Here is a 21,026-nt window from a genome sequence, read left to right as displayed (position 1 = left end):
GAAGGAGACTTGGAAGCCGTGGGCAAATTCAATTGTTGCTGTTTTTATTTTTATTTTTTATTTTTACAGAGAGAACAATCTGCGCATGCGCGGTTTAAGTTTTTTTTTTTAAAGCCGACTGACTGCCTACCCTGAGTAATCACTCACAGCACGTGCCTGTTTTAAACCCACACGTGTAGCCCTAGCAAACCTGCCTGCCACAATGTCGGTCCCCCACCAGTTAAGGTGTAACCCTCCCTTTTGTACAGGTCACCCCTACCCCAGAAGAGATCCCAGTGGTCTATAAATCTAAATCCTTGCTCCCTGCACCAGCCCCTCAGCCACACATTCAGATCCCCTATCTCCCTGTTCCTGTCCTCACTAGCACGAGGCACTGGAAGCAATCCAGAGATATCCAGCCTAGAAGTTCTGCCTTTCAGTCTTCTTCCCAACTCTCTGAACTCACGTTGGAGAACCTCTTTCCTCTTCTTCCCGATGTTGTTTGTGCCTACGTGCACAACTACTGCCGGCTGTTCACCTTCTCTCTCTCTCGAGGATGTTCTGAATTTGGCTCTTGACATCCTGAACCCTGGCACCAGGGAGGCAACAGACCATCCTCGCATCTTGTCTGCCGCCACAGAATCTCCTGTCTGCTCCTCAGACAATGGAGTCACCCACCACTATGCGTCTGCCTGATGTCGGTCTCGCCGGTCGAGTCCCATCTCTAGGATTGGAGCCATCGATGTGTCCGCCACTCGGAGTGGAAACATTGTCTCCCCGGACAGTTCCCAAGAGGGCGTACCTGTTTTCATTAGGCACAGCCACCTGGGTCTCCTGCACTCCACGATTACCACCCTTTCTCTCAGTCACACACCTTCGTTCTTCCCGTATCCTCGGCGTGACAACCTCACTGTAGGTCCTGTCCAGGAAACTCATTTTCCCGGATGGCCCTGAGGTCATCCAGCTGCTTCTCCAGTGCCCCAACATGGTCCTTCAGGAGCTGAACCTGGATGCACTTGCCACAGTTGTAGCAGCCAGAGGCTCCATCTGTGTCCCTGGCCTCCCACATCCTGCAAGCATCACACTATCTCATCTCTCCTGTCATGTGTTCACCGTGTCCCTTCCTCTCCAGCTTTTTGCGAAGCCTCCGCTCCTCAGCCTCCTCGCCGAAGACTCTCGAGCCAAAGTCTCACACTTTACTCACAAGGGCGCACCCTCACTGCCGCTCCCCTAGAGCAGCCTTGCTTATATTGTCTGATAAATTGCCTAATTTACCAATTCCTCAGTTTTAAACTCTCCATCCTAATGAAGAACTCAACCATATTATGGTCACTCTTGCCCAAGGGGCACGCACAACAAGACTGCTAACTAACCCTTCCTCATTACCCAATACCCAGTCTAGAATAGCCTGCTCTCTCGTTGGTTCCTCTACATGTTGGTTTAGAAAACTATCCCGCATACATTCCAAGAAATCCTCTTCCTCAGCACCCTTGCCAATTTGATTCACCCAATCTATATGTAGATTGAAGTCACCCATTATAACTGTTTTGCCTTTGTCGCACACATTTCTAATTTCCTGTTTGATGCCATCCCCAACTCCACTACTACTGTTAGGTGGCCTGTACACAACTCCCACTAGCGTTTTCTGCCCCTTAGTGTTTCGCAGCTCTACCCATATCGATTCGACATCCTCAAAGCTAATGTCCTTCCTTTCTATTGCGTTAATCTGCTTTCTAACCAGCAACGCTACCCCCCACCTCCCCCCCTCCTTTCCCTTTCTGTCTATCCCTCCTGAATATTGAATATCCCTGGATGTTCAGCTCCCAGCCTTGGTCACCCTGGAGCCATGTCTCCGTGATCCCAACTATATCATAGTCATTAATAGCTATCTGCACATTCAACTCATCCACCTTATTACAAATGCTCCTTGCATTGAGACACAAAGCCTTCAGGCTTGTTTTTACAACACTCTTACCCCTTATACTATTATGCTGAAAAGTGGCCCTTTTTGATTTTTGCCCTGGATTTGCCGGCCTGCCACTTTTACTTTTCACCTTGCTACCTATTGCTTCTACCCTCATTTTACACCCCTCTGTCTCTACGCTCACACATTTAAGAAACCCTTTCCCTTTAACTCCATCCTCCACTATCCCATTCGACACCCCACCCCCCTTATTCAGTTTAAAACCACTGCAGGAGTAGGCCATTCGGCCCTTCGAGACAGCAGCGCCATTCATGGCAGTACATCCACAATCAGTACCCCGTTCTTGCCTTCTCCATATCCCTTGACTCCACTATCTTTAAGAGCTCGAAGAGTTCTATCTAACTTATCTATATCTATATTTTGTTCCAACATCCACTGTCTTTTTCACTGCAATTTCTCAACTCTGTGGCTTTATGTTAGCTCAAACCACTGTGCGGTATCTGCTAGTTTCCTTTCCTGTGTTGAGACCCTTCTTCTAACTCTCTTGAAAACATCCAGAGAATTGGCCTCCACCAAGGATACTGCGTTCTGTGGCAGAGAATTCAACAGATTCACAACTCTCTGGGAGAAAAGGTTTTTCCTCACCTCGGTGACACTCAGGATAGTGGCACTATTCAGAGAACTGGGGAGGAGGGGGGGGGGGGAGGGGATGTGGGTGGAGAGAGAGTCAACGCAAGGGTTACATAAAGCTGAAGAAACATATTACAAGCCAGCTTGCTGCATCTGGTGAGCACCGCCCTTGTTTGTGGTCACCTACTACGTGAGCGACTGTTCATTGTTTCTGCACAGACCGAGAGTTAAAGTGTATTTTCACGGAATTCATTCCAATCTCCGGTGTGGAGATCACTGGAGAATAAATAGCCTTTCTCTGCAGATATCGCCGCTGGCGTTGGAGTCGATTCTTGTGTTTGCTGAAAGGAGTCTTGGTACATCTCAGCTCCTAGCGCCGGGGTTGTGTCGATCCAGTGAGGTTCTGTGTCAGGCAGAGGTGTAGTCTACGTGATACGCAGGTATACGCCGTATACCCACTAAGAAAGCTCCAGCATTTCCGTATGCCCACTTAGAAATGCGCAATGACACGTATCAACTTCGATAGTGACAGAAATTCTGTTTATTTTATGAATGAAAGTATGGCAGTTCTGTCACAGAACTGTCATACTTTCATTCATAAATTCAACCTGTGCGCTGTGTCTCTGTCAGAGTCGCACTTTTCCTTGTCGGAAGTGGGAAAGTCCCGAGTTCCGAGTACAATGGAATGCAGCATTATAATAGCCATACAGAGGCTTCCGTCCATGGCCCGTGACTGTGGTGACCGCCCGTGACCTAGACCTGACGTCACGTCACCTAGACCACAGCGATATCAACTCAGTCGGCGCCGAGGTGATGTCCAGCGGCTCAACAGTAAATATGAAGCGGAAGCAACATACTACCCTTAGCCATTTAAAAAAGAAAACAAGCCTGCTGCTGCCTCGGACGACACTCCAGCAGTAACTAGGACGTTAGATGAAGAAGAGGGAACTACAGCGGAGCCTGATGCCAGCAGTGTATCGGGTAAGTGAAAGTCGTATACAAGTGAACTTTAGCAGATATTAGACTACTAGCTACTAGCTTATAAGAGATTTCCCAAACTGAATGAATACCACACATATATTCACTAAACGGCCTTGCTAGCTTAATCTTGTTGTAGTAAAGTAGTAAATAACGTAGTTATTACACATTTTACTGTGAGACTGTGAGTGTGTGTGTGCTGAATATCTCCTTGTTCCTTCTAGATCAGTGGTTCCCAACGTGGGGCGTACGCCCCACAGGGGTGCAATTTGAATTTTAAGGGGGGCAATTGAGCCAATCCACAAATATTTCAATATTCTAATATAGAAATTTTCTCTCTCTTTATTACCTGTGAATACTCTTTTATTATCATATTTATTTTGAAGCTTGTTTAAACCAAGGTATTGGCGTTTTAAGCTTCTTCAGCTGAAACGGAGTTCACTTTTTAAATGATAAGAATTATGTATCACCACATGGGGGGGGGCATCAGGATTTTAGAGGTGATTAGGTGGGGCATGGCCAAAAAAAGGTTGGGAACCACTGTTCTAGATGATAACTCCTGGCCAGCCCTATGGACTGAGAGTCAGGCTAGGGAGTTTAAAAGCAGGCATTCTAGGTTAGAATGGAAGGACAGTAAGTTAGGTAAATATCAGCCAACTTGTAAAGCTGGTATAAACACATGATGTCAACTTTATGCAAATGAGAGTATAGCTGGTTTATTTTCATCTTAAAGATACATTAATTTCACTTTTATACAATTAAATTATAATGATATTGTCACAGTGAAGCTTATTTACAGTTCATTCAATTATTTTGAATAGATTCTTATCCAGTTCAGAAGGTGTTATTGCTAATATAGATTCAAAAAAGACTACTTGTATGATGTTAATTAGTCGTGTTTTTGTTTACTTCCAGGCTGTGCTATTTGCAGCTCAACAAAATCTACTGGTGTCTTAACAGAGAAAATAATTTCCATATCTGAGGAGTGGGCGATGTTTAAGATCCAGTCATCAGGCTCAAGCAGACCAACAGCCCTGGCCTCCTTGAGAAACAAGATCAGACGGCATGAGATGTCCAGGGTACACGAAATAGCTCAGGAGCTCACTGAAAAGGGTGGACAGGATTTACTTGGGAATCTTGTGAGAGCTGTGTCAGACACTGTGTTAGCTGAGACAAATGCTGTATTCAGAACAGCATATTATCTTGCCAAGATGAACCGACCTTTCTCTGACCATGACGATCTCATTGAGCTTCAGGAAAAAATCGGTGTCAACATGGGCACAAGTCTGCACTCAAGGTTCAGTTCAACAAAAATTGTGGAACACATAGCAAAAAAGATGCAGACAAAAATAGTTGACAGCATTGTGTCATCTTCAAGCAAGCTGTCTGTTCTCATTGATGAGGCAACTTCTCTCAGCCATAAATCAGCCATGATTGTCAATGTGAAGGCCTCTTTAGATGGAGCTACTCCTGAATTTGTTTTTTTGGACCTGGTGGAGCTGGAAAGCCAGAGGGCAGAGTCTATAGAGGAAGCTCTATTAAACTGTTTGGACACTGCAGGCTTTAGTGAAGAGTGGCTTCAAAACAACTGGATCTCATTTGTTTCTGATGGAGCCAGTGTTATGTTAGGCAAAAACTCTGGTGTGGCAACCAGGCTGACTGCAAGGTACCCTAACCTCTTCACATGGCACTGTATGAACCACCGTCTAGAACTGGCTGTAAATGATGCTGTGGATGAGGTTCAGGCTGTCAACCACTTCAAAGTTTTCATGGACAAACTCTACAATCTCTACAGTCAGTCCAATAAAACTTCACGGGAACTTATGGAAGCAGCACAAGAAGTGGGCTCACAAGTCGTGAAGATTGGCAGAGTTTTAAACACCCGATGGGTTGCCAGCAGTTTCCGTTCTGTAAAGGCTGTGTGGAGGTCATGCGAAGCACTTAACAGACACTTTGAGAATGCTGCAGGAGACCAAACAAGAAACGGCAAAGAGAGGCAAACCTACAGAGGCCTGGCACGTCGTATGCAAAGCAAGGAATTTCTTTGTGACCTTGGACTCATGTATGATGCACTATCTGAACTTTCAAACCTGTCCCAGCAATTACAGGCCCATTCAATCACACTTTTAAGAGCAGAACAGCTGCTGAAGCGCACCATCCGAGTGCTGGCATCATTTAAAGATTCTCCAGGAGAGAAATTGGAGGAAGCATTGAAAGCACAGGCTTTGGGACAGTTTGGATCAGTGTCCCTGGAGTCAAATGCTAAGCTCATGCCGATCAATACAAAGCAGTTCCTACAAAGTCTGATCAACAACATGGAGAAGCGGCTCTCATTTAAGGATGAAATTCTTCATGATCTCAGCATTCTGGATTCAAGCACCTGGCATACGGCACGGTGAGTCACAGGTAAAACGACTGTGCAGGCGATTCAATCTTTGTCAAGAACAAGCTGTCAATGGAATGAGAGATTTCATCGAGCACCCAGAGAGTGAACCTGAATGCCTCAAACCACTCATCCACTGCATGCAGACCATCCCTTGCAGCACTGCAGATTGTGAAAGGGGCTTCAGTCTGATGAATATTGTGTACACAGACCAAAGATCTAGAATGTTGTTGTCTAGTGTCAGCAATTTGATGATGATCAGCCTCAATGGGCCCCCTGTAAGCCTTTTTGAGCCAAGCAAATATGTATCAACATGGTTACGAAGCCATCGGTCTGCCACGCAAGCAAGAAGGCAGAGCACACCTCAGATGCCTGAGTACAAGCAAATTTGGAAAGTTTTGTAAACTAGCAGGCTACTACATTTAAAGTGAAAAACAATTGTTGACAAAATCCCTTTTAGTGGAATACAAACACTTTTACTTACCAGTAGCAGGTATGGAAAAGTGTTTGTATTCCACTAAATATCCCTCATGTAACTGTGTATTCACCTTTGTTTGTTACTTTTTTACAATGAAGGGATTGTGGTGTTTGTTTTATTTTGCATGGGTCATGCGCCCTCCGCTGGTCGTTTTTGCGGATGTACTGTTTTTCTTCTCTGTTAAACACTGAACAGATGTTATTTGCATAAGACTTACTGTGATTGAAAACGTGTATTTTGTGATGCTGTGTGATTGCTGTATGAAGTATGAGTGTGAGACGTCTTAGAACAGTTGCTGATATGTTTTATTTATTTTAATTTATTATTTAAGTATTTTTGTATGGGAAACATAATTCTAAAGAACATGTTTTTATTTTGTATTTTTGCATTTATTGTTTCTTATATAGGGTATTTTATTTTATTGAGTTGTAATTGTTTCTGACAAATGACTAACTCTGTTTTTTCTTGTCTCAAAACTCTAAACAGAACATGCAGCAGCAGCAGCAATAAATGTCCTGTGCAAAAGACTCAAGTATCCCGTCGTCTCCTTAGCACATTAGTACTGAGGCCAGGCCGGTTACATATACAGTAGTACAGTGTTTATATAGCCAACAGTTATTTATTTATTGATGCTTTATAGTTTATTTGATGCTAGTGCCTAATGGTGATTTTAATTTGACTGTTTATTGTCCTAGAAACTGATGACAATATCGAGTGTTGAATGATCTCAATTACTTATGGTGGTTGTAGGCTACTGTATGCGACAGTGAATGTGGCGGTGTTTATAGGACGGGTGTGGAAGAGGCTAGGAGGGAATCATCACAGTATACCCACTACAAAAATCTAGACAACACCACTAGTGTCAGGGAGGAGCTCCGAGCAAGACCATTTGTCCCATCGCCAATGCTGCAATCCCTTTACAGCTGTAGACGGTCGCTTCTTCGATCGGTGAGTGATGCAGGTTCGTTTCCCAGAAATGGACAAGAAACGAAACTTGCGGGAATCTTCAGCTAAAAGGTCTCGAACCGAAACGTCATGTTGGCGGGTGTTGGCAAGTTGGGCCGAAGGGCCTGTTTCCACTCTGTAAAATTCTATCACTCTATGACCCGAAATGTCGTCTGTCCATTTCCAGATGCTGCCTGTTCCTCCAGCACTTTGTATACTGCTCATGTATCAGGGTATCTGTACAGTGGGGGTGTGTATCAATCTGTGTGTGTGTTTTGTTTTAGTGCTAAAGGCAGGGGTTCATTCTGACCACAGCACTAACAATGGACCTTTGCCTCAGTGTACAGTAACTTCACTGGGGCATATTTTTTCATTTAGTTTAGACACAGAGCGGAAACGGGCCCTTCGGCCCTCCAACCGGTGATCACCCCATATACTAGCATTATCCTGCAAATGCTAGGGACAATTTGACATTTTTACCAAAGCCAATTAACCTACAAACCCGCACATCTTTGGAGTTTGGGAGGAAACCGGAGCACCCGGAGAAAACCCACGCAGGGAGAAGGTGTACACTCCGTACAGACAGCACCCGTAGTTGGGATCGAACCCGGGTGTGTGGTGCTGTAAAGCAGCAACTCTACCGCTGCACCATTGTGTAGTGTCTCCATTAGACCACAATCAGGTAAAGCAAGTATTGAAGGCGTGTTGGGTTTTATAGCATGAAACAGCAGGGCTTTGAGCGATGATGGTACATAATATGCGTCGGCAGGAACTGCAGATGCTGGTTTACACCAAAACACAAACACAGGGTGCTGGAGTAACTCAGTGGGACGGACGACATCTCTGGAGAGTGCGTAGGAAGGAACTGCAGATGCTAGTTTAGACATAAAAAGCTGGAGTAATTCAGCGGGTCAGGCAGCATCTCTGCAGAGAAGGAATGGGTGATGTTTGGGGGCGAGACCCTTCTTCAGACTGATGTCAGGGGAGTGGGAGGTACATAGATAAGGAAGTGTATAATAGATCATTGTTAGTTGGGAGAAGGCAAAGCAAACTGAGAAAAAATGTAAGACTGGTCGGTAAACTGGGAAGAGGGAGGGATGGAGAAAGAGGGAAAGGAAGAGTTACTTGAAGTTCAGGAAGTCAATGTGCATACCGCGGGGGTGTAAGCTGCCCAAACAAAATATGAGGTGCTGTTTCATATTCAGGAGGAATATGTTTCATAAGGAATAGGTGACAGTTTTGGAACGAGGCCATTCTTCAGACCTTTGCCACAGTGACTAGTGGGGTACCGCAAGGCTTGGTGATGGGACCCCAGCTATTTACAATATATATGAATGATTTGGACGAGGGAATTGAATGCAGCATCTCCAAGTTTGCTGATGACATGGAGCTGGGGGGCAGTGTTAGCTGTGAGGAGGATGCTAGGAGACTGCAAGGTGACTTGGATAGGCTGGGTGAGTGGGCAAATGCAGGGCAGATGCAGTATAATGTGCATAAATGTGAGGTTATCCACTTTGGTGGCAAAAACAGGAAAGCAGACTATTATCTGAATGGTGGCCGATTAGGAAAGGGGGAGATGCAATGAGACCTGGGTGTCATGGTACACCAGTCATTAAAAGTAGGCATGCAGGTGCCGCAGGCAGTGAAGAAGGCGAATGGTATGTTAGCATTCATAGCAAAAGGATTTGAGTATAGAAGCAGGGAGGTTCTACTGCAGTTGTACAGGGTCTTGGTGAGACCACACCTGGAGTATTGCGTACAGTTTTGGTCTCCTAATTTGAGGAAAGACATTCTTGCCATAGAGGGAGTACAGAGAAAGTTCACCAGACTCATTCCTGGGATGTCAGGACTTTCTTATGAAGAAAGACTGGATAGACTCGGTTTGTACTCGCTAGAATTTAGAAGATTGAGGGGGGATCTTATAGAAACTTATAAAATTCTTAAGGGGTTGGACAGGCTAGATGCAGGAAGATTGTTCCCGATGTTGGGGAAGTCCAGAACAAGGGGTCACAGTTTAAGGATAAGGGGGAAGTCTTTTAGGACCGAGATTAGAAAAATATTTTTCACAATGAATCTCTGGAATTCTCTGCCACAGAAAGTAGTTGAGGCCATTTCATTGGTTATATTTAAGAGGGAGTTAGATGTGGCCCTTGTGGCTAGGGGGATCAGGGGGTATGGAGAGAAGGCAGGTACAGGATACTGAGTTGGATGTTCAGCCATGATCATATTGAATGGCAGTGCAGGCTCGAAGGGCCAAATGGCCTACTCCTGCACCTAATTTCTATGTTTCTATGATAGGTGCACCATTCTCCTGCCTTCTCCCCATAACTCCTGACACCCGTACTAACCAAGAATCTATCTATCTCTGCCTTAAAAATATCCACTGACTTGGCCTCCACGGCCTTCTACGGCAAAGAACTCCACAGATTCACCACCCTCTGACTAAAGAAATTCCTTGTCCTGAAGGGAAACTGGAAGAGAGGTGTGGATGGGTCAAAGACTGGCAAGTGATAGGTGGATACGGGTGAGAGGGATTCTCATCTCCTTCCTAAAGGAACGTCCTTTAATCCTGAGGCTATGACCTCTAGTCCTAGACTCTCACACTAGTGGAAACATCCTCTCCACATCCACTCTTACCAAGCCATTCATTATTTTGTACGTTTCAATGAGGTCCCCCCTCATTCTTCTAAACTCAAGACGTCAAGAATGGTCCATATCTCTCTAAATCTGTCCTATCCATGTACCTGTTTGTTAAGAAACAGTTGGGATCTCTGCCTCAACTACCTCTTCTATCCGCTTGTTCTATGCACCCACCACCCTCTGTGTGAAAAGGTTACCCCTCAGATTCCAAGGACGTCTTTTGGGAAGGAGATGAGGTGGTATTTCGTTCGTCAGAGAGTGGTGAATCTGTGGAATTCTTTGCCACAGAAGGCTCTGGAGGCAAAGTCAGTGGATATATTTAAGGTAGAGAAAGATTCTTGATTACTACAAAGGTATCAAAGGTTATAGGAAGAAGGCAGGAGAATGGGGTTATTAGGGAGACATGGAAGAATGGCGGAATATACTTGATGGGCCAAATGGCCTAATTCTACTCCTATCACTTATGATCTTCACCTTGTTTCCCTTCCCTTGTTTGAGGGGTATCTCCACCGGACCCTGCCCCCCAATGTCCAGCAGCGGAAGGACACTAGACAGTGGTCCTCCCCCATGGAGCCTTGGCGTTGGCTGCACCAAACTTCAGTGCAATAGTTAACATCTCTCTACATAAACACTAGCGCAGAGGTGGAGTTGCTGCCTCACAGCGCCAGAGACGCGGGTTAGATCCTGACCACGGGTGCTGTCTGTACGGAGTTTGTACGTTCTCCCCTGTAACATGTGTGGGTTTTCTCCGAGATCTTCAGTTTCCTCCCACACTCCAAAGATGTACAGGTTTATAGGTGAATTGTCTTGGTATAAATGTAAATTGTCCCGAGCGTGTGTAGGATAGTGTTAGTTTTTGGGGATCGTGGTCGGCACGGACTCGATGGGCTGAAGGGCCTGTTTCCGCACTGTATCTCTAAACTAAACCTTTTTGGTCACATGTTCAAAAAGCCGTACGTCGAGTGGATTCATCTTCATATTTTATTCCTCGTTCTGTTTCAGATCACTGGATTTTGTTGAGGGTCCATTTCCGGTTCAGTGATGAGTGAGTGCTTGCAACTGGCCACTCTGGGCCGGCCTTTCCAGTTGGGAATGCTGTACGACTGCCGATCAGATGCTCTGATCCCAGGTACTGGAATGTCTTCACACAAATCATGAAGTCACATGAGCCCAGAGTAGGTGAATCGAAAGACATGATAAGGGAATAACATATAGTGCAAGGTAAAGCCAGCAAAGTCCGATCAAGGGTAGTCCAAGGGTCACAACAAGGTAGATAGTGGTTCAGGACTGCTCTCTGGTCGTGGTAGGATTCACATCTACCTTCCACTCAATGAATTTCAACATGAGGGATTTTGTCAAATGCCCTCTGGTATGGGTTGGTATGGGGGGTGATCTTATACAGGTGTGTAAAATCATGAGAGGACTAGATTGGGTAGATGCACAGAGTCTCTTGCCCAGAGTAGGGGAATCAAGGACAAGAGGACATGGGTTTAAGGTGAAGGGGAAAAGATTTTCACATAATGGGTGGTGGATGTATGGAACAAGCTGCCAGAGGAGGTAGTTGAGGCTGGGATCATCCCAATGGTTAAGAAACAGTTAAATGGGTACATGGATAGGACAGGTTTAGAGGGGTATGGCAGGAAGGTGGGATCAGTGTAGCTGGGACATGTTTGTCAGTGTGGGCAAGTCAGGCCTCTTAAAGGGCCTGTCCCACTTATGTGACCTTTACAGGCGAATGCAGGCACCCGTGATAGGACGTCGAAATTTTCAACATGTTGAGAATTCAGCGGCAACCAGAAAGACACTACGACTCTCTGGAGACCTCTCACGACCATAGGAGACCTCTCACGGCCATACAGGCGACCCCTGGCGACATGTCACGGGTGACCTCTCATGACCATAGGAGACATCTCACGACCATACAGGCGACCCCTGGCGACATGTCACGGGTGACCTCTCACGACCATAGGAGACATCTCATGACAATACTGTATGGTCGTGAGAGGTCTCCAAAGAGCCATAGCATCTTTCTGGTCGCTGCTGAATTTTCAACAAATTGAAAATTTTGGCGACCTATCACGGGTGCCGGCAGTCGCCTGTAAAGGTCACTTAAGTGGGACAGGCCCTTTACATGCTGCATCACTCTATGATACAGTGGTGGTCAACGCAGGGCCAGAAGTTCAGGTCACCAATCTCATAATGGTGACCACAACTTTGTCAGTTATAGTCCAGTTTATACAGTGGATTGAATATTGAGCGGCACAGTGGCACAGAGTTAGAGTTGCTGCCTTACAGCACCAGAGACCCAGGTTCGATCCTGACTACCTGTGCTGTCTGTACAGAGTTTGTACTTTCTCCCCGTGACTTGCGTGAATTTTCTCCGGGATCTCCGGTTTACCTCCCACACTGCAAGGACGTACAGTTTTGAAGGTTAATTGGCTTAGTAAAATTGTAAATTGTTCCTAGTGTGTGCAGGATAGTGTTAGCATGCGGGGATCACTGGTTGTTGCGGGCCTGATGGGCCGAAGGGCCTGTTTCCGCACCATATCTCTAAACTAAACTAAACATGGATATTTGAAGAATATTTGAAGATGATCCAAGTCAACGCTTATCCATGTTCTCCTGAATTGCCTCCTGACCCGCTGTAGCACTCAATGTATTTTTTGTTTAGTTTAGAGATACAGCACAGAAACAGGCCCTTTGGCCCACCGAGTCAGCACTGACCAACGATCCCCGTACATTAACACTATCCAACCCACACTTGGGACAATGTTACACTTATACCAAGCCAATTAACCTACAAACCTGTACGCCTTTGGTGTGCGGGAGGAAACCGAAGATCTCAGTGAAAACCCACGCAGTCACGGGGAGAACGTACAAACTCTGCACAGACAGCACCCGTAGTCAGGATCGAACCCAGGTCTCTGCCGGTGTAAGCGCTGTAAGGCAGCTACTCTATCGCTGTGCCACCAAGCCGCACCTATTACTCATGTGATCAGTCCAGTGAGTGTAGAGTGTTTTACTTTCAGCCCAAGACATAGCCTGTACAGAGATTGAATCTACTGAAGGAATATTATTCACTTTGAGTAGTTTTCGCAACGTTAACAGTTTTGATCGCTGATTTATCCTGTAGGCGTCACCTTGTGGGACTTGCAGACACTGCAGAGCAACCTTGACTGTCGTGAGCAGCCCTGCACTGAGTTTCACATCATTGCATCAGACTCCATGGAGAAGAAAGCCAATGCCCTCGATGTGTCAGCATCACTGAAAGTTAGTTTCCTGTGTGGGTTAGTGGAGGTGAAAGGGTCGGCAAAATATCTCAGAGACACGAAGGAATCAAAGCAACAAGCACGAGTTACCCTTCAGTACAAAGCAACAACCAGGTTTGAACAACTGACAATGAGTCACTTAGGGAGACAGAATATTACCTACCCGAGTGTGTTTGATGAGGGCTCAGCCACCCATGTCATTACAGCAGTGCTGTATGGGGCCCAGGCCTTCTTTGTGTTTGACCAAATGGCTTCATCAACAGAGAAGATACAGGATATTCAGGGTAACATGGAGGCAACAATTAAATGTCTCCCTATGATTGCGATTCAGGGCGAGGCCTCCCTAGAAATGACAGAAGAACACAAGTCTCATACCGAGAAATTTAGCTGCACCTTTTACGGGGACTTCTCGTTGAAGAACAATCCCACCACCTTCAAAGACGCCATCAATATCTATGCAACACTTCCAAACCTACTGGGCTCAGATGGAGAGCATTCAGTGCCCATCAGAGTCTGGCTCTATCCTCTCAATAAACTTGACTCAAAAGCTGCTCAACTGGTGAGGGGGATCAGCGTGCGACTGGTCAATTGCTGCCAGGATGTCCTAGAACAGCTCAAAGAGGCCATGATGAGGTGCAATGACCTGATGAAAGACAGTGTCGCAGTTCAGTTTCCTGAAATTATAGATATTATACTTGAATTCCAAAAGATGTGTCTGGAGTACAAATTAGGTTTCCAGGGGACTTTATGTAAAGCTTTACCGTCCATCCGGGGAGGAGGCGAGGAGGAAGTGTTGCTGGTGAACATACTGAAGAACAGGGAGCAGTCACCATTCAAACACCAGGCACTGACCACATGGCTGGATGACAAGGCACGGGAGATGAGGGTTGTGGGACGTTACCTCAGAATATTGAAAGATATACCAGTTGTGAAATCAGAGAGTGAGTTAGATGAAATGTTTATGGATTTAGCAACAGTTTACGTGGTCTGCTTTACATTTACAAAATTACATCATGAGGATCTCTACCTGTCAGAGGCAAACAACTACCTCCAATCTCCCACAGCTCAGAAAATAGAGACACAACCTCCTGTTGATGGAGCCTGTACAAAACGACAAAGTGACTCCTGGCTTACCTTGCCATCTGTGTCCCAGCAGATGAGGAAGACATCAGAATCATTCCTGGAATTTGCCACCGCCAATATAGCAGATGGGAAAATAAAATTTGCTGTTGGATCTGTGCGGGATGACAGCAACATAGGAGCCTCAATTTACCTGTATGATGGAGGACGTCTGGAGAACCAGTGCTTTGTTCCTCCGTCACAGCCCGAGATACCTACGTCTAGTAGAACAACACATGACAGTGTGACTCTGCAGTTACAGCCACCAACATTTGGTGCCGGTGAGATTGTGGGCTACAAGGTAGAGTACCGAGGTAGCCAGCAGGAGGAATGGACAATTCTGGATACACCTGATCAATGCCACTCCTTCACAATACCTGGGTTAGAGCCACACCAGGAGTATCACTTCCGATACAGAGCAGTGACCAAGGTAGGGGTCAGCAAGGTTAGTGAGAGCTACAGGGGCATCACCCGGCCAGCAAGTCCACCTGGTAAACCAGTCTTCCAGGATTGTTCACCCAGCGCAGCACTGCACTGGGACAGACCAGGTCAGATTGGAGCTGATGTTAATATATTTCGGTACAGCATTGAATATAGAGAAGAACCGTCAGTTAATTTAACCATGAAAGGTGGATTATGGGAGGAAGTTAAGACAACAGACACACAATGCCACTATTGTTTAGAGGGACTGAAACCCATGACCGTCTACCGAGTCCGAGTGTCTGCTGACTGTGGTGAAACAGGGTCTAGTGAAGTAAGTGAGGAGGTTTCAATAAAAATAGGAAACACACCAATCAGAATAGCCCGGAAACTTCGCACAGACACTAAATTAATATCCAAAGGAAACCCTTCCATTTACAAGCTCAAACTACAGGAGGAGATAGCTGATAAAGTCAAACAGCTTGTGAAATGCTCCTTCGGAAAACCCACCTCAAAACACACAAAGACAATTATGGTTCTGGGAGCAACTGGCTCAGGAAAGACAACCCTCATCAATGGGATGATCAACTACATCTTGGGCGTGGAATGGGGAGACAATTTCAGATACAAGTTAATAGCGGAGGAAACAGGAAAATCCCAGGCTGAGAGTCAGACATCCTCCATCACTGCCTACCAGCTCCACCATCAGAAAGGATTTAACATCGATTACTCTCTGACGATCATTGACACACCAGGATTCGGGGACACCAGGGGCATCAGCCGGGATCAACTGATCACTGAGCAAATCCGTGAATTCTTCTCTTCCCCACAGGGTGTTGATCAGATTGATGCCGTGTGTTTTGTTGCTCAAGCCTCCCTGGCTCGCCTGACTCACGCACAGAAATATGTCTTTGATTCGATTCTTGCTATTTTTGGCAAAGATATTGCAGAAAACATTCAGATCCTGGTGACGTTCGCAGACGGACAGCCTCCCCCCATCCTGAGTGCCCTGAAATTAGCTGAGGTACCGTGTCCCAAAGACAAGTGTACGGGTCTGCCAGTACACTTCAAGTTTAACAATTCAGCCATTTTGCCCAGCGTCCAACCTCTGGAAACTATGGCAACGAGTGCAGATCCCATGACAGCGGAGTAGGGGGAGGGAACGATGATAACTTTGATGCAATGTTTTGGAAGATGGGAGCAAACAGTATGAAGAAATTCTTTACAGCTCTGAACACAATGGAAACCAAAAGTTTGAGTTTAACCAGAGAGGTTCTGAAGGAACGTAAGCAGCTGGAAGTTGCAGTGGTGGGATTGCAGACGCAGATCCGAGTTGGTCTCACCAAACTGGAAGAACTCAGGAAAACGGAACAAGCTCTGAACCAACACCAAACCGAGCTGGATGCAAATAAAAACTTTGACTACGAGATTGAAGTTACACATCCAGTAAAGGAGGATATTAGTGGGACTGGTTATTATATAACCAACTGTCAGAAATGTTTCTTTACCTGCCACTTTCCCTGCGGCTATTCTAACGACGATGATAAACGTGAATGTTGTGCAATGGACCAACAAGGGAACTGTATGGTCTGTCCACTAAAGTGCATCTGGAATGTTCACTTCAACCAAAAGTACAAGTTTGATTATGTAACGAAAAAGGAGAAGAAGACATACAGTGAGCTGAAAGAAAAGTACGAGAAGGCCTATGGTGCGAAGATGAGCCAACAGAATGTTATGGAATCACTTAAGCAGGAGTTTGCTGACGTGAAGTACACAGTTCTGGCGCTGATTGATCAATTATCTGGCAGCATTAGACGACTTGAAGAAATAGCTCTGAGGCCAAACCCATTATCCACCCCAGCTTACATTGACCTCATGATTCAGTCTGAGAAAGAAGAGGCGAAGCCCGGGTTCATGGAGCGAATTCAGACACTGGGGAAAGTAAAGGAACAGGCAGAGTTAATACAAAAGGTAGCAAATAATGAGAATATGTTACCAGGGGGGTTGAAGGGAGGTCCAATGGTTGGGAAAAGTGCTGGAAAAAAGACAGAAGGAAGATTTTCTAAAGTAATAAATTGGTTCACATTCAAATAGTAGATGATAACAATTCCAACTGTTCCCAATAGAGGGTGCAAATGTTTCACTCAGCCCTGAAACAATCCATTCTTCTAATTCCCCCTCCTTCTCCTGCCTCACCTTCCCACAGCCTTTCACACCACACCTTGCTTCTTCAATGCTGCCCCACCATCACCAGCTAGCTGCCACTCCCTTCACCCTGCTACTTGGCCAAGTACCACATCATTACCTCATGAGAGCCTGAAGAATCTATCCACAACCCTTCCTGTTCCATGTTCATGTTACCGCGCGGAAAGCTCACCTAAATCACGGCGCCCAATTCTTCACTAGATGGGCTGCCCCCTGCACTAGATCATAACCTTCTTCCCCAAACCCCACTCTGTCCGTGAGGTCAGACGGCACATTTCCCACTCAGCGTCAGAGGAGGGGAAGCTTTCTGTCAGCTCTGTGTCTCTCCCTGGTCATCGCCAGAGTTCGAGTCACGGGCTGGTGGGGGGTAATGTAGTCATAGACAATGTCATGGAAACTGTTCTATCCCCCCCCCCCCCCCCCCCAGCCTCAGGACAAGATACAGAGTGCGCGTCAAACTCAGCAGGACTCGACCTCTGTCGCCACTGAGACAGCGACACACACACAGGAACTCCTCCAGCTCACAGGCACGTTGAGAAGTTGGTCTCATCAAGAGCACGAGAAGGACCAAATGAAATGGAGCATCACATCACAGAACAACCTCCTTCACTCTCCATGTGCTCACCACTCAGGGATCAGTACCTTCCATGTCCTGGACACCATCACCCGATGGACAATGGACCTTCTCCATGAAGAAGGAGCCTCAGGCCAAAGCCAACCAAATACCCCCACCTGCACACAAAACCATCTGCAAGAGGGACCACAGGGCACCAGACATCTGGGAACTAGAGCTGGGAGACAGCTGCTGAGTATCGCCGTCATTGGAATGTGATCCAGAGTAGATTACATGGTGGTGTTTACAGGGAGATGTGGAACTGGTTAAAAGCAAATATTAGTTGGGCGAGCTAGACTGCCTTCCAGACACGATGGACTGAATGGCCTTCTGCCGTGCTGTGACTATCCCAGATTGCACCAGACCCATTCTCCAGCTTGACCTTCACCTTGATGTGAGCTTCTGGTTCCATGTTTATTATATTACCGAGGTCTTGTTCTACCTTCGAGACTTGGGATAAAAGCATCGGTGAAATTCAGGTATAGGGTAATGAGTGAGGATGGGGAAGGACATCTGAGCCCCCTTGTGAACAGGCTCAGAGTCCCTCTTGAACTCAGGGACAGGGTACGAGCTTACTTTCCCCGCTGCCTAATGCACATCCTGTTCATCGATTCGCCAGCAACTGAGGCAGAGTTTCTGTGTCCCAGCTGGTAACGGGACTGAGTCACCACATTGACTCCTTCCTGCCCTGCTGTGGCACATGCCTAGCCTGCAAGTCCTGCATATCGGAATGGAGTTCCTCCTAGTCCCGATGGCATTTCATGCATTTTGCAAGTCCTGGCCTTGTTTGTCCTCCCAAATCATATCTCATATCGGCAGTGACTCCCACCTACCATCCCTCTGTCCATTTCACCAAATGAACAATATATCAAGTAGTCTCAGACTAGACTGCTCATGACTGACATCAATTTGCATGTCATCTTCAAACTTGCTAATCAGACTTCTGTCTTGAGATAAAAATCATTCTTCTTTTCAACTGTCAGGCCCCATCACCAGCCTCTCTGACACAACATTGGTCATGATCATAAATTCTCCACATCACGCTCTGAATCCTATTAACAAGCCCATTATGGATCCAATTTCTTCTAGATCCCAAAAGCTCGAACCTCCGTGACAAGTTTCCCTTATATGCCCTGTCAAAGACCACATTACCCTCAATGCCCTCGTCAATACATTCTATTGTCTCTTCAAACAAATAATCAGATTGATCAAGTAGGATCACTTCTTTTTTATTTTTTTTAATTAATATTTTTATTAGAAGCAATTGTACGAAGATAAAACATTCGGCATCTAAAATTATACAATTATTGTACAGCTTCATTTTTAACCTTATAACCTGAAAATGAAAAAAGAAAAGTAAAAGAGAACAAGAAAGGGAAAAAGTGAACAGTGAAAAGATAGATCGAAAAAGAACAAAAGAAAGACCCCTAAACTACCAAAGAAGTGTGGTCGAAAGATATGGAAGTAAGAAAAAAGAAAGATGGAGATATACCTTGCCTCTCGACCCCCCCCCCCCCCCCCCCCACCCCCCGCCCTTCTCACCCAACCCGGCATCGGATTTAAATTTAAATTTGTGTTGCACCATGCTATTCTTGTAAGAATTTGGTGAAGGATGTCTATGTCTTGAGAAATTGATCTGGTTTTTTCCGCCAAGACAAGCCTAATGTTTTCCAAATGTAGTGTCTTGGACATATCTGTGATCCACATCTTCACTGTAGGGACTGTTGTTTATTTCCAAAATTTAAGTATTAGTTTTTTCACCGTTATCAGGCCATAGTTAAGGAAACGTCTTTGAAATAATGTTAGCTCAGAACAGGCCTCTGACATACAAGTAGGATCTCTTCTTAACAAAGTTCTTCTGTCTGTGCAAGTGGACATCAACCCTGTTTCACAGCTTTTCCTCTCTATGACTGATAGTAGATTGGGAGCCGTAATTACTTGGTTTATTCCCACTGCCCTCCTTGAATAAAGAGACCACATTTCCGCTCTTCAGCCTTCGTGTACTTTAGAGACAACAGCAGAATCCTTGCAAGGCTCAAAGCAATCTTATCCCCTTCCTCTCATAGAAGCCTTGGGTATATCCATCTTAAATCCTTCCAAGTTTATGTAATATTTCCTTCTTAATGAGAACATGTTTTAAGGTTCACCGACTGCAATATGGTTCCCTTCCGTGAATACAGAGGAGAATTATTCATTTCAGATTTCATCCACATCCTATGGTTCCAATGGGTCCTATGCATTTGCTGGCCACATTTAAAATGCTTTGGTCTTATTCTTAATCATGTCTGCAGTGATACGTTGTGCCCTCATTTGCTTAATAAGCATTTTTTACTTATTACGTCCAATACTTATTTTTTATTCCATATTTTCCCTTTTCTTCCTTCATTCCTTGACAACTTTTGTCTTCCAAAAGCAATAGGATAAATGTAATTTCCAAAAGCAATTGGATAATTTATTTAAAGAACAAAGTGCCGGGGTAATCCAGCTGTTCAGGTAACATCTCAAGAAGACATGTCCCACTGAGATGCTGTTTGACCTGCTGAGTTACTCCAGCAGTTATTGTTCAACTTGGGGATATTCCGCTTGGGGAGCCTGCATCCGACGGGCATGAACATTGAATTCTCCCTAATATTGTTAGCCCTCGAGCTCCTCCTTCCTTCCCCCAGCCCTCGGGCTCCTCCTCCTCCTTTTTTCCTTCCTTCTCCCCGCCACCCCCTATCAGTCTGAAGAAGGGTTTCGGCCCGAAACGTTACCTATCTCCTTCGCTCCATAGATGCTGCTGCACCCGCTGAGTTTCTCCAGCATTTTTGTGTACCATTGTTCAACTCATTATCCTTTCAAAAGTTATGTGTAATTTTTCAATGTACCATTGATCTAACATTGATGCTACTGCATATTCAAGAATGTATACCTGGTAGACATTGCATTGTAATGAATATATGACTTAATGCTAATAATGCTATTTTTTTAATTAACAATTATAGATGCGCTGGGTTTGATTAATGAACCGTGTGTGCAAACTTTGATGATTCGTTGGGAAGTTAAGGGCCTGTCCCACCAGCATGCGCTAGCATGTGTCTAGCGCGACCAAACGTAATCGCTTGAGGCATACGTCCTCGCGGGGCCGGTTCCACTTCGATTGGCGGAGGCGTACGGAGTTGTGCGGGGCTTGTCCCGACATCGCGCGGAGCTCCAAAAATCTTGCACTGTCCGAAAATTCTGCGCGCCAACGGCCTGTCGGCACACAGGCGTATTGAGGGCGTACGCAGCGTCTCGACGGCGTAAGCAGCATCTTGACGGCGTACGCCTAACGCGTGGCGTTGCACGATGACGTCACCGCCCGGCATGCCGTTGCGCGATGACATCACCGCCCGACGCCGTGCGTGTCCAAATTCAGTCGGCCCGCCTCCTGCCCAGCTGATTGGTGAATTTGATGTTAATTA

At 45.8% G+C, this 21,026-nt stretch overlaps 2 protein-coding genes across 2 annotated transcripts; both read left to right on the top strand.

Moving 5' to 3' along the window:
- Positions 1 to 7,252: 7,252 nt before the first annotated feature.
- Positions 7,253 to 15,843, top strand: LOC116969296 (stonustoxin subunit alpha-like; the record flags this gene model as incomplete). The annotated part of the gene is made up of 3 exons (XM_033016164.1): positions 7,253 to 7,320; positions 10,960 to 11,086; positions 13,091 to 15,843. Coding segments are annotated over exons 2-3 (2,841 nt in total), but the record flags the coding sequence as incomplete, so codon positions are not given.
- Positions 15,844 to 15,860: 17 nt separating this feature from the next.
- On the top strand, positions 15,861 to 19,122 carry LOC116969291. Its single transcript, XM_033016161.1, has one exon. The coding sequence runs from the start codon at positions 15,948 to 15,950 to the stop codon at positions 16,857 to 16,859; it is 912 nt and encodes a 303-aa protein (XP_032872052.1). The 5' UTR covers positions 15,861 to 15,947; the 3' UTR covers positions 16,860 to 19,122.
- Positions 19,123 to 21,026: the final 1,904 nt, after the last annotated feature.

The sequence above is a fragment of the Amblyraja radiata genome, unplaced genomic scaffold, assembly GCF_010909765.2.
Source record: "Amblyraja radiata isolate CabotCenter1 unplaced genomic scaffold, sAmbRad1.1.pri S148, whole genome shotgun sequence".
Classification (NCBI taxonomy): domain Eukaryota; kingdom Metazoa; phylum Chordata; class Chondrichthyes; order Rajiformes; family Rajidae; genus Amblyraja; species Amblyraja radiata.
This window is presented reverse-complemented; position numbering and strand designations above follow the sequence as displayed.